At 43.5% G+C, this 21,582-nt stretch overlaps 1 protein-coding gene across 4 annotated transcripts in view; it reads left to right on the top strand.

Annotated features, from left to right (window-relative positions):
* Window positions 1-21,582, top strand: part of ME3 (malic enzyme 3) — a 187,954-nt gene that overhangs the window by 144,839 nt on the left and 21,533 nt on the right. For all 4 annotated transcript variants that reach the window (XM_041729700.1, XM_041729703.1, XM_041729702.1 and 1 more), the window contains one exon: window positions 20,610-20,719. In XM_041729700.1, the coding sequence (XP_041585634.1) occupies window positions 20,610-20,719 (110 nt within the window). The remainder of the gene's footprint in view (window positions 1-20,609; window positions 20,720-21,582) is intronic.

Raw genomic sequence — 21,582 nt, 5'->3', positions numbered from 1 at the left:
GAGTATTAAGGCAGGTCACCATCAGAAAACCTTTGTCTTCAAAAAGTACTGCCTGTGGGCATTTCAGAGACTTTCCATTCCTATGCCTGATTATCCAGAAAGGAAATGGGATACCAAGGCGTTTTATCAGAAAAGTTTTGTTTTTTTTTTTAAGATTTATTTATTTGAGAGAATGGGGAGGGAGGAGGCAGAGGGAAAGAACCCTCAGACTCTCTGCTGAGCAGGGAGCCTGACACTGGGCTCTACCTCATGAACCTGAGATCAGGACTCTGAGATTAGGACCTGAACTGAAATCAAGAGTCAGACACTTAACTGACTGAGCCACCCAGGCACTCCTCAGGAAAGATTTTTCTGAACTGCTACTGATGACATGAGCATTTCTCAAGGGAAAGAAAGGATGGATAAGACTGGAGCTCCCAATCATTCCTTGACAGAGGAGATATAGTAATTCCAAACAATCCCATAGCATAGTCCATTACTCTCATTTTCTCTTTGTCTCTTTTTCTCTGTGTCTTATTCATTCTCTCTCTCTCTCTCTCTCTCTCTCTCTCTCCTCTCTCTCTCTCTCTCTCTCTCACACACACACACACACACACACACGAGTTTCTTCTTATTCTATCATATTTATTTTATTAGGCTTAACAAGATTGTTTTTTAATAAAGTTGGATAACTAGGGGGGGGGGGAAACTCTGAAAAACAAAAGACTTTGTCAAGATAAGGTCTATAAAGAAAAAAGTATCTGGGTATGTATACACCAAGTTCTTAAGAGTGCCTATAGTTAAAAAATGAGGTTACCAGGGATTTTTGCCTTCTAAGTCATTCATTTATATAATGTTTGGTTGTTTGTGCACAGGCATCTCTTTTGTGATTAGAAAAAATAATGAATTTTTATAATGAGTTAAGCAGCAATTCTTCCCCAGAAATAGTTCCTTGTGTTAAAAACAAAAACAAAAACAGTCCACAAAAGAGAGAGAGAGAGAAAGAAAGAGAAGAAAGAGAGAGAGAGAGAGAAAGAAAGAAAAAAGAAAGAAAGAAAGAAAGAAAGAAAGAAAGAAAGAAAGAAAGAAAGAAAGAAAGAAAGAGAAAGGGATCCCTGGGTGGCGCAGCGGTTTGGCGCCTGCCTTTGGCCCAGGGCGCGATCCTGGAGACCCGGGATCGAATCCCACGTCGGGCTCCCAGTGCATGGAGCCTGCTTCTCCCTCTGCCTGTGTCTCTGCCTCTCTCTCTCTCTCTCTCTCTGTGACTATCATAAATAAATAAATAAATAAATAAATAAATAAATAAATAAAAAAAAAAAAAGAAAGAGAAAGAAAGAAAGAAGAAAGAAAAGAAAGAAAGAAAGAAAGAAAGAAAGAAAGAAAGAAAGAAAGAAAGAAAGAAAGAAAGAAAGAAAGAAAGATCCCACCCTTCTCCCTGTGGTGAATTCAGTGCTGAGCTAACCTAGGCTCCTATAGATAACAAAGCAATTCACATACATTGAGTCATTTAATACAATGGTCCTATTAAGTAGATAATTATTGTCTTGTCCCATTAAAATAGAAGTTGCAGGGAGGGATCTTTGACTCTTCTCTTCACTGCTACATCTCAAGCACCCAGAACAGTGCTGAGTGTGCTGTGGACTTTCAATAAACACTTGTTGAATGAATGCACAATTTACAGATGAGGAAACTGAGGCACAGAAAGGTTAGGGAGCTTGTCCAAGGTCATGCCTCTGGTTAATGGTGGAGTCAAGCTGTGAACCGAGGTGGTCTAACTCCAGAACCCACCCTCTAATTTGGCTACTCTCTCTGTTACTTTACATGAAAGACAGTCCAACAGACTCCAGCCTTCTTGATACAGTAGTCAAGGAAGAGAAATGGGAGGTCTTTTGGAAACTATCCTACTTAGCATACTCTCTCCAGCTTGTTCTGGGGCAGGGTTAGTGCCCTACCCATCCTCACCATAAGGGTGGCTCTGGAGGAATCAGCCATCAGCTCCCATTTTCAAACTCCTTAGTTATTGGCAGTTAGGGAAGCACCCTCTTTGTTTTCTACTTTTTACTTTTGAGATATAATTGACACATAACATTATATAAATTTGCAGCACAGGACCTGTTGATTTGATACATATCTTACAATATGATGATCACAAAAAAAAAAAAATATGATGATCACCACAGGGTTAGCGAACACCTCTATCACATCACGTAATTATCATTTCTTTTTTGTGATGGGAAAATTCTCCAGCATCTGGGTCAGTTAGCTGGCTCTTCTTGATTCTCCCTTATTTTCTTTTTTTTAAGATTTTATTTATTCACTTGAGAGAGAGAGAGAGAGAGCACAAGCAGGGGGAGCGGCAGAGGGAGACGGAGGGAGAAGCAGGCTCCCTGCTGAACCGGATGGCAGCCTCCTAACAGACTGAGCCACCCGGATGCCCCTTGGTTCCTCCTTCTTTAATCACCAAATGGCCAGTGGTCCCATTGCCCCATAATTCACCAGAGATGGGCGCCCCCTCCAGGTCCTTTTGCAAACTACAAGCCCACCTGGCTCACTCAACCCTCAAGGGAAAAGCTGAGGCTCTTCAACGCTAAGCTTCTCCTGGTGGTATAAACAAATGGTATAAACAAAGGAAAACCTCTAAGCTTATGGCATCCAGACTACAAAGAAACTTTTAAGATTTTATTTTAATTTTAAGAGATTGTAAAGAGCATGAGTATTTGCTCCAAGCCCTGGTTATAATGTTTCAAGGGAGTGTTCCCATTCTGAGTCCCTCTCAGCAGAGACCATCACTACTTGGTATTTTCATGTATACTGAATTTTAGGAATGCCTCCTGTGGTTCAGTCTATGTCTTACTTCATTTTCCCACTTCACCATCCCTGGACTGTAAGCTCACAATCTTAGAATACCAGAGCAAGAAACAACGTGTTCGCTTGACCCAATTCTGTCACTTTATAGGCAGGGAAACTGAGACCCAGGAAGAAAATTATTTCCCCAGGGTCAGATAATGATTAAGGCAGTGGGAAATTAAGGGGAACCTATCCAGTTGTTTTCTCTGTTTTCGCATAATTCATGGCATTTCTCCCAAACTTCCATTCAGCTTGTATTCATCATGTGCTTTCTCTGTGCCTCAGAGTGTGGCCAATACAAAGAGCAGACCTTCCTGAAGAAATCATTCTTCCCGACATTGTAAAATGGACACAGAAAATAATCAGAAAATCATTCAAGGCAGCCTTTGTTTATTTTTTTAATATTTTTTTAAAAGATTTATTTATTTATGAGAGAGAGAGAGAGAGAGAGGCAGAGACACAGGCAGAGGGATAAGCAGGCTCCATGCAGGGAGCCAGACATGTTTATTTTTTTATTCATGTATTTATCCATTTATTCATTCATTCAGAGGACAGATATTTATTGGACATAGTGGTAAGCCAGAAAGAGACTTTGCTCTCAAGGAGTTTATAATCGACTAGGGGAAAAAGAAGAAATATGCTCACTAATGAGTTTGTGTAGATTGAGCATGTACCTGGTGAATGGCGCTGCCCGCAGTGTTGGGCACGATGGCAGGGGCTGGTCAAAGGGCTTAGGACATCTGGTTAGATTTAAAAGTCATGGACTTCTTCCCAGAAAAGAACTAGCAACTCACCTTTACAGAGCACCTACTCTGTGCTGGGGGCTTTACATTTAATTATCACAGTGCCCTTAGAGATAAAGAAACCCAGGCTCAGAAAGGTTAAGGAACTTGTCCCAAAACACCCAGCTAGAAATTACAAGTTTGGACTCACCCCAGACCCATGTGACTCGCAGACCTGAGGCTGTTGGCTACAGACCCTCTGCTGTCTGCTTGCCCCTCCTGGCTGGGAAGGGCCTCCTGCTATGTTGACCTGACCCTCAGGAGTCACGGGAATGGCCTGTACTAGGTGCTGCTGTGGCCTCTAGAAGAGGAGCATGTGGCTCCAAGGTAGGCTCCTGCAGAGGCACTATTATCTGCCTTCAGCCATTCATGTTTCATTTGTTCACAACACTTACCAGCCAGGCAGGCATAGGGCACTGGGCCTCCAGCAGCGTGTGTTTGGTCTTCTCACCCGGGGATCTGAGGCTGATCTGTCCAGAGCTGGTGGCAGAAAGAGGGGCTCAGGTCAGTTTGAGCTAATTCTTCAGCTTTTGTGTCACAGGATGGCCAATAAGACCCCTCCCTGCTCTCAAGGACACTGCCTCATGCTGCTTTGATCCAATCTGTCCCCTAACATGGCAGTTTCCTTTTCCCCTGCTCTCCCCAACCGTGGCTCACGTCTGTCCGGAAAGCCCACAAACACAGACCTTATTGCCCTCCACCGTCAGACTATCATACGTCAAGGTAAAATTTAGCCAGGGCTCTGTCTGGGAGAGGAACAGTTGAAACTCTGAGGAGGGAGGAGATGTGATGATAGGGCAGCCTGCATGGTACAAATAGGGCAGGAGTCCCCCTGAGGAGAGAGATCAGAACGGGCCAAACTAATCAGGGCAGGTTCACAGACACCAGGGGCTTTCTGGCCACTAATATGTACGACCTGGGGCGAACGGGAGCTGGTGTAAATGCGGGCACCGCGGAGCCAGCCAGCAGGTTGGTGGCTGGGAAAAGTGCACAGGCCTTGTGAGCAGGAAGCTGAGGAGTGAGATGCTGTCCCCTAGAGGAGAAACTCAGGACTGACCTCTGACCTTTGAGAGGCCAAGAGATCAGCAGATTAGCCACCATCCTCTTCCCAGCGCTGGGATTTCTGGCGCCATTTGCGGGCTTGCCCAGGAACTCAGACAAACTGGGAAATTGAGGAGGAAATCCAGACTGTTCCTAACGTGTTTTCCGTCTGGCCAGGGGTGGCCGTCAGAGCAGCGACTGAGGAATGGCCACATTATTCTGGCACTTTTGCTTAGAAGTCGCTGCTTCCTGTGACTGTCTCGTTCCGCAGTGGGCGTTTCCCCGTTGCCAGAACCAGCCGCAGGAGCCCGCCAGTCTGGCCCCGGAGCCAAGCCCCCCACGGGCATCTCCCAGCTGGGCCAGGCAGGGCAGGGCCCCCGAGGGCCACCCTCAGCCCCTGGCTGGAATCGCTGCGGCAGCCTCCGTGCTAGCTGGGGTTCCAGTGACCACAGCATCACTTCCAGGGACCGCTAGCCTCTCCCCATCCGGGTTTGAAATCTCTGCCTTACAGAGCACGGAGACGCGTGGCCTTCTGACTTCCATCTGTCGGCTCCACTCTTCTTGCCAAGGCCACAGGAAATAAGTCCACTTTATTCCTTGCCCACAGAATACTCCTTCGTGTCTTTGAAGATGCTTGTTGCACCTCATTCTGCTTGCCTTTCTCTTTTCTTCAGGCTCAATATTCCCGCTTTCTCCATGGTTTCCTTGCCTAGTTGCCCCGCATGCTTGTGATTCGCTTTCCAAGCCCTGCGCCAGCAGGGTGAGCCACTCTGCACGTGTGCGGCCGTATCCACCCCACCACTGCTGAGGGGTCCTAGAGGGAGGGACCATGTCTTCCTCACGCTCTAACTGGACTCTGGCTACCCCTCTCACAATCCCCCAGGATCTCCTCCATCACCTCTCCTGCACACTGGCTCCTTTACCTCATAGGGACACTCTCACCTCAAAACTGAATCAATCTTCAATCCTTTATCCCCCCATGGCTGTCACCCTTTCCCTATTTCACAGCCGAGCTTCTCGAAATTGATAATCCCTGACCTTTCCTCCCCTTCCATTTACCTTTTACCCCCCGGCAGTTTGGTGCCCCCACCACTACCACCTACTAAATGAAGAATAGAAAAGATCACGAATGATCATCTGAACACTGACTCCCATAGACACTTCAGGATCCCCTTTTCACTTGACATCCCAGCAGCATCTGACACTCCTGACCGGACCCTATCACGTGGCCCCTCCTGTGGGAGCTGGCCTGCCAGCCCAGCTTCCACCTTGCTGGTTTCCCTGCTTACTTTCTTCTGCTGGACTCTCCTCCCCTCTGCTCCTCGGGCATATGTGTGTCCCGGGATTCTGTCCTTGACACTGCTTCCTACTCACTGCACACACTCTGCCTGAGACCTTCATCCAACCCCCTGACTTTGACGATTCGCCATGCCCTAAACTTCATGTTCCTGTCTGCTGAGCCTCATGTAGAGCCTCCTGCTTTGAGAACAGAATGCACTTGGACATCTTAGCACCTGAGACTCAACTCATGTGCCCGGCCTGTCTTATCAAGTAGGTTTGCCAGTCTTTCCCTGTCCCCAACCTCGGTGAGTAGTGGACATCACTGTCTATCCTGGGCTCCTCCTCTTCCTTCATCTTCCACGTCTGGCCTCTGTTAATGCATTCCTGTCCCTAATAACCATAGCATCCAGGCACTCAGAGTCTGTGGTATGCTGGGCTTTCTATAGACATTATCTCATTTAATTCTAGTAACAGGATTGCAAAAGAAGTATCGCTGGCCCACTCGATCATCAGTGAAGACTGACATTGGGATTCAGTAACTTGCCTAAGGTCACACATTCAGTGTGATGGACCCATTGATCCCGAAGTTCTTTCCACTCCCTGACACTCTGTCCATCCTCCTTCTTGTCTAGCCCCTTCTCTCCCACCCTGTCCATACTGCCTTTACCAGGAAGACTTCATGGTCTCTCCCTGGAGTTGACATGCCTCCTTGTCTCCAGTCTGTCTTCCCAGCAGACCACCCCATCATCCACTCTGCTGCCACAAAGAACTCCCTAAAACATATGCTACTTCCTGGCTGCCGCCCATCAGTGGGGCCCCTCTGCCCTCCAGACCATCTAGGCACTTTACCCAGGCATGGACTCAGGCTGGTCCCCCAACTACTCCCCTTTCTTCCCACCCCCACCCAAGCTCTAGCTCTGCTTATTTTCCTGCAGCTCCAGGAAGGCCCCCGACTCTCATTCCACATGCATGTGCTGTTCCTCCTGCCTGAGATGCCCTTCTTCCTTCCTCATCCTACCCGCAATCTTCCCATGAGCCTCTATTCTTCCTTTAGGGCACGGGTGAGACCCCACTGCCATCCCCCCCGCCCCCCACCACCTAGCAGGGCTGTCTGCTCCCTCAGAGGCCTCCTACATACCTAGCACATACCTTTATTAATACTCCAGCCACAGTATGTTGCAACTGCTCTTATATTTTCTTGTGTCCCCATCAGACTGAGATTCTTGTATTTGCCTTTGTAATCTCACAGGTAAGGTAGTCCCTTGTTCACAGTGGGCACTTAGACATGTTTGCTGAATTGAATTTTTGTGTCATACCTGGGATAGTTCCTGGCACAAAGAGGATAACCTGCTGGATACATTTCTTTAATAATTAAAACTGAGGGCACCTGGGTGGCTCAGTCGGCTAAGTGTCCGACTCTTGATTTCAGCTCAGGTCATGATCTCAAGGTTGTGAGATCAGCCTCCACACTGGGCATGGAGCCTGCTTAAGATACTCTCTCTCCCTCTGCCCCCACCCCTCCCTGCCCCCGCCCTGCACACACTAGTGCACACGCACATGCATGCTCTCGCTCTCTCTAGAAAAAAAGCTAATTGAAATGGAAATGTCAATAAGTAATTGTAACACAAGGTGATATATACCATGATGAAGATATATCCAGAGTATGATGGCAGTCCAGAGAAGAAAAGAGTTAGTACTACCCTGAGGGTAGAGAAAGCAATGGGACAGGGAAGCCTTTCTAGAAGAGGTGACATTGAAGCTGGACCTTGCAGTTTGAATAGGAATTGGCCTGGGTGAAAGAGGGGCCATCTAGGCACTTGAGCAAAGACAGAGGCATGTAAGGGCCCACAGTAACTGGGAAACAGCAGGATGTGACCAGCATACGGGAAGACATGGGCAGGGTTTGGGGATTAAGGTTGAGGCCAGAGTACCAGCCAAGGAGTTTGGACATAATACTAAAGGCAGTGGGAGCCCTGTATGGATCTTTAGAAAATAAGTGGCCTGTGCAGATTTGTGTCTAGAAGGACAAGGAAGAGGGATTGGGGGAAGGGGAATAAACCTGGAGGAGGTGAGATCAATTGTTGCAGGATCCCGGCCAGAAGAGGCAGTTGCAGTGATCCCAGGGAGAGGTGGCCTTGCCCTGAATTCACGCAGCCCCACCTGGTACAAAGTTCTTTCTACGGAGAGTTGTGTCTGTTGAAGTGTGCTCTGCTGTAGGTGGGGAAGGGGACACAGAAGGCTAAAGTATCTGGTCAACAAAGTTTAAAAAATGCTCCATTCAACAGGTTTCCTAATGCAGGACTTTTGAGAGCCTTCAGTATACATTGCATATGTTGCAAGTAACATTCAGGTATTTAGCCACAGAAACTTTCTGGGAACATCTCAAGGGACTAGAGTTTAATGGAATATATAAAATTAAAAAAAAAAAAAAAAGACCAAGAGATTTCATGATTATGTCAGCTCTGTTTCCTCTAGGAGGAAAAAATAAATCAAAGAAATATCTTTTCACTGGGTGACAACTGATGTTCTCACTGAGCACTCTGCTGTGAGAAGCTTGTGGGGGGCAGGGGGTTCACTGGGGGACCAGAGTGGCCTCCCATGGAAATATGAATATTGCTTTTAGTCATTTGCTTTGGAGTCAGGCTGAGCAAATTCACCTGCTCCTCCCAGGTCCCTTGTGTTTGTTCAGGCCTGAAAGAGGTTAGACCCAGGTGTTTGAAAGAATGGCAGGTCCTGACCTATGGAACAGAGGAACCAGGTCTGCAGCGCCAGGAATGTTTTGCTGTCACCACGTCCCTCACGCAACATTCAGTCAGCTTGCTGGGGGATAAGCAGAGCATCTACCTTAGGCTCTCCTTATCCTGGGGCAGCTGCATCCCAGTTGGCAGGTACCCAGCTGTGTTAGTCCTGGCCTGGGTCTTGTCACATGGTCATACACAGCTTGCTGGGGCTCCCAGCCACGGGTCACCATTTGTAGGCTTCCCCATGCCTGAGCCCTGGGTGGGGGAGTGGGGGGGAGGATTAAACAGCCACACATCAGCCAGCCTTGTGTCTTTAAGTGAGCCCTGGCCTTGGAGCTGCCTTCACTGGCAGCTCCAAGGCCATTTCCCAGCTCTGTCCCTACAGTGGAAAAGTCTGGGCAGCTCTGGCTTGGGGAGGTGCCTCTTTCTCCATTGCAAGAATTCTCCACTGGAGAAGCCTCAGATAATACAGAGCCCCTGCCAGGGCTTCAGGTTGAAGAGTTCAAAAGGGCAGAAGGGGACAGATAAGCAGGAGCCTCCTCGGTGAGGGACAGTTTCTGGCCGGAAAGAAGGTCAGCAATATGCTGCCAGCACTAAAATCAGGAAACTGCCCAGATCCCCAAGTTGTGCACCAGGGCAGGTCACCTTCTCAGGGACCCCTCTGCTCCAACTGTGTGACCTGGAGGGTGCCTGCCTTGGCCTTGCCCACTCAGCTGGTCTGCTGTGTCTCCGCTCAAAACAGAATCTATAAATACTCATTCTTCAGATTTTCCTACCACATGTTGCTCTTACCGAGAATGGTCAGACCTCTCTACTTTAGACTTGTAGAAAAATCTGAGTGAAGCTCCTAGTGTATCTGATCCAGCTGTACATTAAGTAGCTCATGCTACAAGTCCAATGATCTCAGAGCAGGAAACTGAGACCCAGAGAGAAAGGAGACCCACCCAAGACCCAGAGTTTATGTGAGAGACCGAGAGAGAACACGCTTTGCCTGTCTCCTGGCCTCCTTCTCACCACATGGCCCTGTCTTTCCCGATGGAGAGACAAATCCAACTTTGTTTTCTGTTTAGTTGTATCTCTTTACAAAATCATATTGCTATTTTTTAAAGATTTTATTTATTTATTCATCAGAAATGCAGAGAGAGAGGCAGAGACATAGGCAGAGGGAGAAGCAGGCTCCCTGCAGGGAGTCTGATGTGGGATTCCATCCCAGGACCCTGGGATCACACCCTGAGCCAAAGCCAGATAGATGCTTGACCACTGAGCCACTCAGCTGTCCCTACAAAATTATATTGCTATTAAGTTAAGTTTAAACAATAACATTGCTATTAATATAAGTTCTAGAGTCAGATACAGACAGATTCAGATTCCAGCTCCACCACGTTCCAACTGCAGTGGAGTGAATAATCTCTGAGCAAATAAGTTCACATCTATAGTTCAGGATTCCTTCCCTGAAACAGTACCTACCTCATAAGGGTCATGTGAACATTAATTGAGATAATATATGTAAGTAGCTCAGCATGATGCCCAGTGAGTAATAGGCAGTCAATAAAGCTTAGCTATTTTTAGTAAGAATAGCAGTAAGAGTAGTATTTTAATGAATATGTAAGGCAATTATAATTAACATCGAAATTGGTGTTTTGGTGAAGTCTGTTACCTATATTTGAAAGTACATGGATGAAATGAGAATATATTTTTTTCACGTAAGCCATTTAAATCTTCCCTTTGAAATTTTGTTTTTGTTCTTGAGGGACTTTTAATTAGCTTAACAAGTTGACAGGCAAACTCACTAAATTTCTACCAACTCTGTCATATACCCACCCCTTCATAAAACATTCATTGGACAACTAAACTGTCACCTCATCACAGGTGTTCAGTAGATGTTTTTGGATGGAGGAATGGACAGATGAATGGATGGACAGATGATGGATTGACAGATGATGGATGGATGGATAATGTCAAGAGCAACCGAAGTAGCCACCTTTGGTTCACACCAGCCAGCATTTGGTTTTATGAAAGGCCATGAGGGGCACCTGGGTGGCTCAGTGGTTGAGCATCTGTTTTGGCTCAGGTCATGATCCCAGGGTCCTGGGATTGAATCTCGCATCGGGCTCCCTGCAGGGAGCCTGCCTCTCCCTCTTCCTATGTCTCTGCCTCTCTCTGTTTGTGTCTCATGAATAAATAAGTAAAATCTTTAAAAAAATAAAAAGAAAATCCATGAGGGACTGAGAGGCTGGAAGAAAATGGTAAAGGTCCCAAAGGTCTCCAGGGAGATAAAAGGTACAAGGTACAGTAATGAGGTACAGGAATGAGGGAGGCAGAGGACAGGCTGTCAAAGACCAACATGGATAGTATGACATTCTCGAGTAGGAGAGATTCCTGGTGAGGAAAGGTCCAGGAAGCAGCCATGGGGATGGGTATCTGAGGTAGATAGGGGCTCTGGAGGTCCTTAAGTCCAAGGAGGTCTAGGAACCAAGTCCAGATTATTGGATGGACAATTCACATTGGAGAGTGCACATTTTGTGCAATTCTAAGGATTAAAATGCATTGAATTAATAAAGCTTTACTCTACCTCATCAAGTTGCTCCCCAGGGAGCTTCTCTTGTATAAAACAATGTGGGAGGGGCCTAAGATGGTGGAGTAAGAGGACCCTAAACTCACCTCATTCTATGGAAACAACTAGATAACACATCAGTGTAAATAACCCAGAAAATGATCCAAAGTTTGACAGAACAAACTCCACAACTAAAGGTAGAGAAGACATCACGTTGAAGGTGGGAAGGGTGAGGACTCAGTGGGGAGCTAATGGGACCAAGGACATCTACAGGCTAATAGGATGAAGGACATCTATGGGCGGGAAGTGCAAATGTGGAAGACAGGGAGAAACAGGTGACCACACCAAAGAGCCTGCAGAGGAACCACAGATCCCCAAAACATTTGGCTTTGTAAGTGAGAGGGGCCAAGTTTTATGAGTTCTTACATGCAGCAAGACTTAGAGCCTAGATGTTTAAAACTATCAGAGGGCTCAGCTCCAGGAGAGTCCAAAGGATGATAGGAAGCTGAGTCCTTGAACTTTAAGAGACAGCATGACAAGTAGCCTGTGGAGATACAGCCTAGAAGCAGCAGTCTGAAAAAAATGCCTGGGGCAGACAGGAGGAAGCGATATTTGCACATCTCAGAGCAGGTCCTAGAGGGGCAGGGTTCCTGGAGGCACTTCCCTGGAACAAAGGAGCTGGCAGGAGCCATCTCCCTCCCTCAGCCCCCAGAACAAACAGGTGGCTACCTGTGGGAACCAGCACAGTGACAACATTCACTACCTAACTTGCTTACACCAAGCTCCACTCTCCCCCACTTTGGCAGATCCAGCTCTCCCAATCACACTTGCCTTAGTACTGACACTGCAGGCCCTCTCCCCCAGAAGACTGGCACAAATCTTGCCAATACTACGTCTCCTAACTTGGGCAAGTACAGGGGCCCTGTTCCTGTAGTGGTGGCTGCAGGCTCTGTGGAAGCCTGAGGCTCACGTTATTAAAATTGTGCATGTTGTTAAAATTGCACAACCTACCCACACAGCCCTGGTCTCAACAGTGGCCCCACCTTTTTGAAACTGCATGCCTCACCTGGGCAGGAACTAAACCCTGCCCACAACAGACATAGAGAGCCTCTGCAGATGAATGGGCTGAAGGAAAAAGGTAGCCAGGACACGCAGCAGGACATACATAACACACATGAGACAATCTTGAAGTGCCAGGTTCCAGTGAACAGGAGACAATGTACTGTAGAACATTGAAGGACCTCTTCTTCATAAGGCCATTACTTTCAAGAACAATTTCCTGATACACAGAAACAGACACAGAGAGTTAGACAAAATGAGGAGACAGAGGAATATGTCACAAATGAAAGAACAGGACAAAACCGCAGCAAGAGACCAAAGAAAAATGGATATAAATAATATGCCTGATAGAGGATTTAAAGCTATGGTCATAAAGATACTCACTGGACTTGAGAAAAGAGTGGAGGACATCAGTTGAAACCCTTAACAAAGAGATAGGAACCATAAGAACCCATCAGAGATGAAGAGCACAATAAATGAAATTATTATGGAATAAATAGCAGGCTAGAGGAAGCAGAGGAACAAATTAGCAACCTGAAGGACAGAGTAATGGAAAGTACTCAAGTTGAGAAGGTAAGAGATGAGAATTCAAGATGAGAATAGACTTCGAAAACTCAGCAACTCCATCAAGCATTAAAACATTCACATAGGGCTTCCAGAAGAAGATAAAGAGATAAGGGGGCTGCCTCAGTCAGAAGAGCATGTGATTCTTGATCTCAGAGTCATGAGTTTGAGTCCCACAATGAGTATAGAGATTGCTAAAAAAATAAAAGAGAGAGAGAGAGAAAGGGGGATAGAAAATTTATTTGAAGAAATAATAGCTGAAAACTCCCCTATCTGGGGAAGGAAAGCAATATGCAGATCCAGGAAGCACAGAGATTTCCCCACCAAAGTCAAGCCAAGGAGGTAGGTCTACACCAAGACACATAGTAATTAAAATGACAAAAGTAGTAATAAAGAAAAAAATTTTAAAGCAGGAAGAGAAGGGGCACCTGAGTGGCTCAGTAAGTTGAGTGGCTGACTTTTGGTTTTACCTTAGGTCATGATCTCAGGGTCCTGGGATTGAGCCCCTTGTCAGGCTCCCTCTCCCTCTTCCCCTTAGCTCTCTCTCTAAAATAAATACATAAATCTTTAAAAAAAAAAAAAAAAGAAAGAAAGAAAGAAAGAAAGAAAGAAAGAAAGAAAGAAAGAAAGAAGAAAGAAGAAAGAAAGAAGAAGAAAGAAAGAAAGGAAGAAAAGAAAAAGAAAAGAAAACAGGAGAAAAGACAGTTACATACAAAGGAAACCCCATAAGGCTATCAGGGAATTTTTAAGCAGAAACTTTCCAAGCCAGGAGAGAGTGGCATTATATGTTCAAAGCGTTGAGAGAGGAAAATCTGTAGCCAAGAATACTCTATTCAGCAAGGCTATCATTCAGAATAGAAAGAGAGACAAAAGTTTCTAAGACAAAGGTAAAGATGATGACAACTAAACCAGTCCTACAAGAAATGTTAAAAGGAATTCTGTGAGTGGAAAGGAAAGACCATAAATAAGAGTTAAAAAAAAAAAAAGTGAAGCACAAAAGCAGTAAAAATATGTCTGTAAAAATCAGTTGAAGGACTCACAAAATAAAAGGCCATAAAGTATGACACCACATATCAGAAATGTGGTAGGGAAAGGAATAAAGAATTTGAGTAAAGGACTCAACTGTAAGCAACCATCAACCTAATATAGACTGCTATGTGCAGAAGATGTTATATACAAGCCAAATGGTAACCACAAATCAAAAAGCAGTAATAGATAAGCAAAGAGTAAAGAGAAAAGGATCCAAATATATCACTAAAGAAAGCCAGGAAACTATGAAAGAGAACAAGAGAAGAAAGGATTAGAGAAGAACTACAAAAACAACCACAAAACAAGTAACGAAATGGCAATAAATACATACTTATCAATAATTACTTTGACTGTAAATGGATTAAATGCTCCAAACAAAAGACATAGGGTGATAGAATGTATAACAAGATCCATCTATATGCTACCTACAAGAGATTCATTTTAGAATTAAAGATATGTGCAGACTGAAAGTGAAGGTATGGAAAAACATTTATCATGCAAATGGAAAACCAGAGCAGCAGTACTTACATCTGATAAAATAGACTTTAATACTGAGAATGTAACAAGAGACAAAGAAGGGCACTATATAATAATAAAAGGGACAATTCAACAGTAAGATATAACAATTGTAAATATTTATGCACCCAACATGGAAGCACCCAAATGCATGAAACAGTTGATAACAAACATAAAGAAACTAACTGACAATAATACAATAATAGTAGGGGATTTTAACACCACATGTACATCAGTGAACAGATCATCGAAACAGAATCAACAAGGAAAGAGTGACTTTGAATGGACACACTGGACTAGATTTAATTTAACATGCATCTTTTCTGACCACAATGCTACAAAACTAGATACCAGTTAAAGGAAAGATCTGAAAAGACTACAAACATGTGGAGGTTAAATAACATGCTACTAAGCAAGGAACCAGAAAATAAAAGAAGAAATTTAAAGGTACGTGGAAAGAAATGAAAATGAAAAACAACACTACAAAATTTCTGGGATGCAGCAAAACTTCCCTCTAAGAAGGAATTCAGGTCTACCTTAAGAAGCAAGACAAATCTCAAATGACCTAACTTTACACCTAAAGGAGTTAGAGAAAGAAGAACAAACAAAACCCAAACCCAGCAGAAGGAAGAAAATAATAAAGATCAGAGAAGAAATAAATGATATGAAAACTAGAAAAACAGTAGAAAAGATCACTGAAACCAGGAGCTGATTTTTGTTTTTGGTTTTTTTGTGTGTGTGTGTGTTTTTGTTGTTGTTGTTTTTTTTTAGGAGCTGATTTTTGAAAAGATCAACACAATTGGCAAACCCCTCACCAGACTCATAAAAGAGAAAGAGGACTCAAATAAAATCACAAATGAAAGAAGAATAACAACCAACACTACAGAAATACAAAGGATTGTAAAAGAGTATTATGAAAAATTATATGCCAACAAACTGGACAATCTAGAAGAAATGGATACATCCCTAGTAACATGCAACAAACCAAAACTGAAGCAGGAAGAAATAGAAAAATTGACTGATTACCAGCCGTGAAACAGAATCAATAATCAAAAAACTCCCAACAAACAAAATTCCAGGGCCAGGCAGCTTCACAGGTGAATTCTACCGAGCAATTAAAGAAGAGTTAATACCTATTCTTCTCAAAGTTTCCAAAAAATACAAGAGGAAGAAAAACTTCCAAATTCATTCTATGAGGCCAGCATTATCCTGATACCAAAACCAGATAAAAACACCACAAAAAAAAGAACTACAAGCCAGTATTTCTCATAGAAAAATCCTCAACAAACTGAATCCAACCACACATTAAAAGAATCATTCACTAGAGTCGAGTGAGATTTATTCCTGGGATGTGAGGATGATTCAATATTTGCAAATCAATCAATATGATACATCATATCAATAATAAAAAGGATAAAAACCATATGATTATTTCAATGGAAGCAGAAAAAGCATTTGACAAAATCCTCAACAAAGTAAGCTTAGAGGGAATATAACTCAACATATTAAAGGCCAGATATGAAAAACCCATAGCTAACATCATACTCAGTGGAAAAACTGAGAGCTTTTCCCCTAAGGTCAGGAACAAGATAAGGATGTCCGCTCTCACCACTTTTATTCAACATATTCCTAGCCACAGCAATCAGACAAGAAGAAATAAAAGACAGCTAAACTGGTAAGGAAGAAGTAAAAATTTCACTATTGGCAGGTGACAGGATACTATATAGAGAAAACCCTAAAGACTCCCTCAAGAAAGTACCAGAACTAATAAATGAATTCAGTAAAGTCATAGAATACAGAAACAATGTACAGAAGTCTGTAGTGTTTCTATACACTACTAATGAAGCAGCAGAAAGAGAAATTAAGAAAACAGTCCCATTTACAACTGCACCAAAAAGAAGAAAATACCTAGGAATAAACTTACCCAAAGAGGTGAAAGACCTGTACTCTTCAAACTATAACACATTGATGAGAGAAATTGAAGACAACAGAAAGAAATGGAAAGACATTTCATGCTCATGGATTAGAAGAACAAATATTGTTAAAATGTCTATATAATCCAAAGCAATCTACAGTTTTAGTGAAATCCCTATCAAAATACCAATAGCATTTTTTTTTTTTTTACAGACCTAGAACAAGCAATACTAAAATTTGTGTGGAACCACAAAAGACCTAAATAACCAAAGCAGTCTTGAAAAAAAAAACAAAACAAGACAGGAGGTATTACAATTCCAAACTTCAGATTATATTATAAATCTGTAGTAATCAAAACAGCATGGTACTGGCAAAAAATAGATACATACATCAGTAGAACAGAATCAAAAGACCAGAAACCCCAAATTATATGGTCAGTTAATCTTCAACAAAACAGGAAAGAATATCCAATGGGTAAAAGGTAGTCTCTTCAACAAACAGTATTGGGAAAACTGGACAGCTAGATGCAAAAGAGTGAAGCTGGACCACTTTTGTACACCATACACAAAAATAAACTGAAGATGGTTTAAGGACCTAAATGTGGGACCTGAAATCATAAAAATCCTTCAAGAGAATACAGATAGTAATTTCTTTGACATCAGTCAAAACAACTTCTATTAGATCTATCTCCAGAGGCAAGGGAAACAAAAGCAAAAATAAAATATTGAGACTACATCAAAATAAAAAGCTTCTGCACGGCAAAAGTAACAACTAACAAAACTAAAAGACAACCTGTGGGAGAATGGGAGATCTCTGCAAATAACTTACCTGATAAAGGGTTAGTATCCAAAATATATGAAAAATTTATACAACTTAACACATAAATAAATAAATTTATGTATGTATGTATGTATGTAAAAATGGGCAGAAGGCATGAACTGACATTTCTCCAAAGACATCCAGATGCATGAAAAGATGCTCAACATCACTCATCTTCAGGGAAATGCAAATCAAAACCACAATGAGGTATGAAAACATGATGCATGAAAAGATGCTCAACATCACTCATCTTCAGGGAAATGCAAATCAAAACCACAATGAGGTATCACCTACACCTGTCAGATTCATTAAGATTAAAAATTCAAGAAACAACAAGTGTTGGCGAGGATGTGGAGAAGAAGGAGCCTTAGTGCCCTGTTGTGAGAATGCAAATTGATGCAGCCACTGTGGAAGAGAGAATGGAGGATCCTCAAAAAATTAAAAATAGAACTACCTTATGATCCAGTGATCATACTTCTGGGTATTTAACCAAAGATTAGGAGAAAACACTAATTCAAAAGTATATATATATATATATATATATATATATATATATATATACCTCTATATTTATTGCAGTGTTATTTACAGTAGCCAACTTATGGAAGCAGCCCAAGTGTCCATCAATAGATGAATGGATAAGGAAGAGGTGGTATATATCCACAATGCAGTATTATTTAGGCATAATAAAAGAAAGAAATATTGCCATTTGCAACAACGTGGATGGAGCTAAAGAGTATAATGCTAAGTGAAATGAGCCAGTCAGAGGAAGACAAATAACATATGATTTCACTCATGTGGAATTTAAGAAACAAAACAAATGAACAAAAGGGAGGGAAAAAGACAAACCAAAAAACAGACTCTTAACTATAGAGAACAAAATGATAGTTGCCAGAGGGGAGGTGGTGGGGGATGGGTGAAAGAGGTGAAGGGGATTAACAGTGCAATTATCTTAGAAGCACTGAGTAATGCATAGAATCGTTGAATCACTATATCATACATCTGAATCTAATATACCACTACATGTTGATTACACTGGAATTAAAAATAAAATAAGTAAAAAATAAAACAAGTAAAGTAAAATAACATAAAAATTTACTCATAAAAAACGAATTTAATATGAAAGATGAGTAGTGCACTGAACAAAGATATTTATTTATTTATAATTCTTGCCTTATTTTTACCTCCAAGGAGTGTTGCTTAAAGGTCAAGTGTGTGTGTGTGTAAGAAAGAGAGAAAGAACGTGCATCACTTGCTTTGCTGTCTGACCTTTTCAGCATTTTAGCTCCAGGCCAGTCGTGGAGCAACACTGGGAGTCTTGTGAGGATTATATATAGCAAAATGTCACCAGCAACCAAAGACATTCTGTCCCCCCCACCCCAATCCAAATACTTGAAATTCACACCCTGGGAAAAAAAATCACAGTAAATTTTGGCTCAGCAAGAATAGCATTATATTTGCGCATAAGAGGTTTTCTTTTTCAGTTTTATTCACTGTATAAGGAAAAGGGGGCTGGATGGTGGGTCCAGACATATAGCAAGCCCCCCTCCTCACCCCAAATGGCACTTGCTCTCTGACTGTAAATAAGAATTGTGGTCAAGATGACACGTGTGTTTAGCACTTCATGGTGCAAAAATCACCCCAGCTTTTCATCCTCACAAATGTCCACCGAAGTTGGCCAGGCAGATATTACTGGCCCATTGACAGATGGAAAACTGAGGCAGAACTGAAGAGTGAAGTGACAGGTGTCAGACCCCTCAGAGCCAGGTCAGGTGCACAAGTCTGCTGACCCATGCCCAGCACCGTTAATAACGGACTGTCCATTTCTGCCCCTGTGTCATGAACCCACCCACCTCCAAGTCCTCCCACCACCAGCTTCAGCTCATTAAGGTTCTGGAAGGACCATGACAGGAACAAATATTTATCTGCCACTGGATTTTTTACTGTGCAGTATAATCCATGCACAAAATTATGAAGTCAAAAAAGATGTTTCTGGGCTAATTCAGTACTACTCAGCCCTCATTGCCACCAGCCTCATGGGAAAGATGCCCCAATAACACAGGAAGCCCACCAGGTGTGTGCCCCACCCACATTTTCTAGCAGGGTCGTAAGTCTTTCTTTCCACAGCTGGTCCCACACTGGTCCTAGGCCTCTGGTTCACACCAGGCTGGGAGGGGCAGACGCCTTCTCCCCATCTCATGCCCCAACACTCCTGGCTGATCAGTAAGGGCACTTTTTGTCAGTGAACGTGAGCACCAATACTATAAAAACAAATGGACCCATGTACGTATGTCTGTGTATTAGGTAATTTTTAATAATTTGTGTCATGCTTATTTCCAGTAAAAGGCACAATACAACAAAACTATCAAAATGAGGATCAAAAGCAAGAATGGAGTAAGGGGAAGGGTGTGTGCAGAAAGGCCAAGCTGAGGTTGCCTGCAGCACAGGAGCAGAAAACTGAGCTCTCAGCTTTCTCACAATGTCAACAGGAAAAATGGGTTACGATCACCGTCATTTTGTAGGAAATACAAACTTTTCCCTGACCTTGAAATCTAGGGGTCAGTTGTATCCTGGATTTTGAATAAGGCACATCAAACAGCTTAGTGGGCATTGTCTTCAGCCAGCCAGGCAGTATTTCTCAGAGCTCTCTCGACTGTCAGATTCCAAACAGTCTGGGGTGGTCATCATTTCACAATGTATACGTATATCACAATATCCCACTGCACATCTTAAATGTATGATTTTTATTTGTCAGTTATACCACAGTAAAGCTGGAGGGGAAAAGGTACATTCCCAAGCCCTGCCTCAAACTCACTGAGTGAGACTCTCTGGCAGATGAGCCTGGGGCTCTGTATTTTGAACTCACGAACTGATACTTGGGTAGTAACTTGCAAATTGGTAAACACCCTTATCAAGGTGTTAGTAGATGACACCAGCTTTGTGTAGTGGCCTTTGCCAACCTTTCTTGCATCTTAGCAGGACACAATGCCTGAATCCAGAAGTGTCTCTACTAGGAGCTCCAGATCTCAGGACCCATCCTGGGAGATATTTGCAGGATGCAGAGGCTCTCTAGGCCCCAGTGGTTGGGGAGTCGGGGTTTCTGCATGCACTTGGGTGGGTAGTGAGCTTCCTGCTGGGATTTCATATGGCCACAGGCCCCATTTCAGTCTTCCTATCACCCCTCCAGGTCTGCCATCCATTGCGCATGGTAGCCACCAGCCTACATTAGAGACCAGGATATGGGCTTAGCTGAACACCAAGCCCACTGTTCCTACTCTTTCCCTTCCCAATCCCCAATCATAATGGGCCAGGCAGAGCCCAGGAATCCAGGAGCCAGCCAGGTGGCAAAACTCTTGGTGCATGAGCCATACCACCCCTACTACGTCCTAGCCTGTGCCTCCCCACTCCCCGGGGCAGGCTGGGATCTGCCAGGGACTAGCCTTGGGGAGGCAATCATGAGTTTTTTCCTTTCCCTCCCCACAGGTTTGGAATAAATTGCCTCATCCAATTTGAAGACTTTGCCAATGCCAATGCCTTCCGTCTGCTCAACAAATACCGCAACAAGTACTGCATGTTCAATGATGACATCCAAGGTAAGTTTCGCCCCACCTGAACAAGCCACTGAGGACTAATGCTTTCTCACAGGCCGTGCTGGGTGCCAGAATGGGGGCACCCCCTAGCTAGTCTGCTGCCAGGAGCTGTGGAAAAGAGCATTCATGTTGGATTCAACTCCCACGTGGCTGATTCATAGCCCTCTGACTTGGGAGAAGTCCCTTAACTTTGCTTGGCCTCAGCTTCTTCACCTATAAAATGGACATCATTACTGCTTCCAAGGAAAGTAAGAATTATGTGATTTAATATCTGAGAGAAATACTAACCAAAGCTTTAATTTTCTAGCTGGTTGAACTTGGGCTAATCACATCTTTGAGCTGTAGTTGTATCATCTAGTCATTAGGGATGATAAGACTGCCTTGGAAGATTATTATGAAAATTTAAAGAGCTAATATATGGAAAGTACTAGCACATAGGACTCATCAGACTAAAGCATCAATCACCATAAAAATGGCTTTCACAAGCCACAGTGACTCATTCTTGGATTTTCCAAACACTAGGTGTAGCCTTGTCAGAGAATCAGGACGGTTCCTCCCTTCTCTTAACTTGGCTTGATTGTGTGCTATTCAGAATGATAACTATGAAAGACATTGACACCAGGGCCCCAGGGCACTCCAAAAGCCAATGGGAAGCACCTTCTAGGTCGGGTCAACTGGATAATCTGTGCTATGGACCAGAAGTGTCTGAAGGCACCTCCTTCTTACTGTGGAAATGCCAGTATATGAAACTGGAGGTTGGAGGCAGGGGTGCCCTCACATATCTCTCCTGATCTCAGCATTCTCAGTAAGAGCATTGGGAGCTATTCCTAGTATTTTATAAAGCTCAGGAGAAACATGAGGACATA

Source organism: Vulpes lagopus, chromosome 15 (genome assembly GCF_018345385.1).
Source record: "Vulpes lagopus strain Blue_001 chromosome 15, ASM1834538v1, whole genome shotgun sequence".
Lineage (NCBI taxonomy): Eukaryota > Metazoa > Chordata > Mammalia > Carnivora > Canidae > Vulpes > Vulpes lagopus.
Note: the sequence above shows the minus strand (reverse complement) of the source record. Positions and strands in the feature narration are given on the sequence as shown.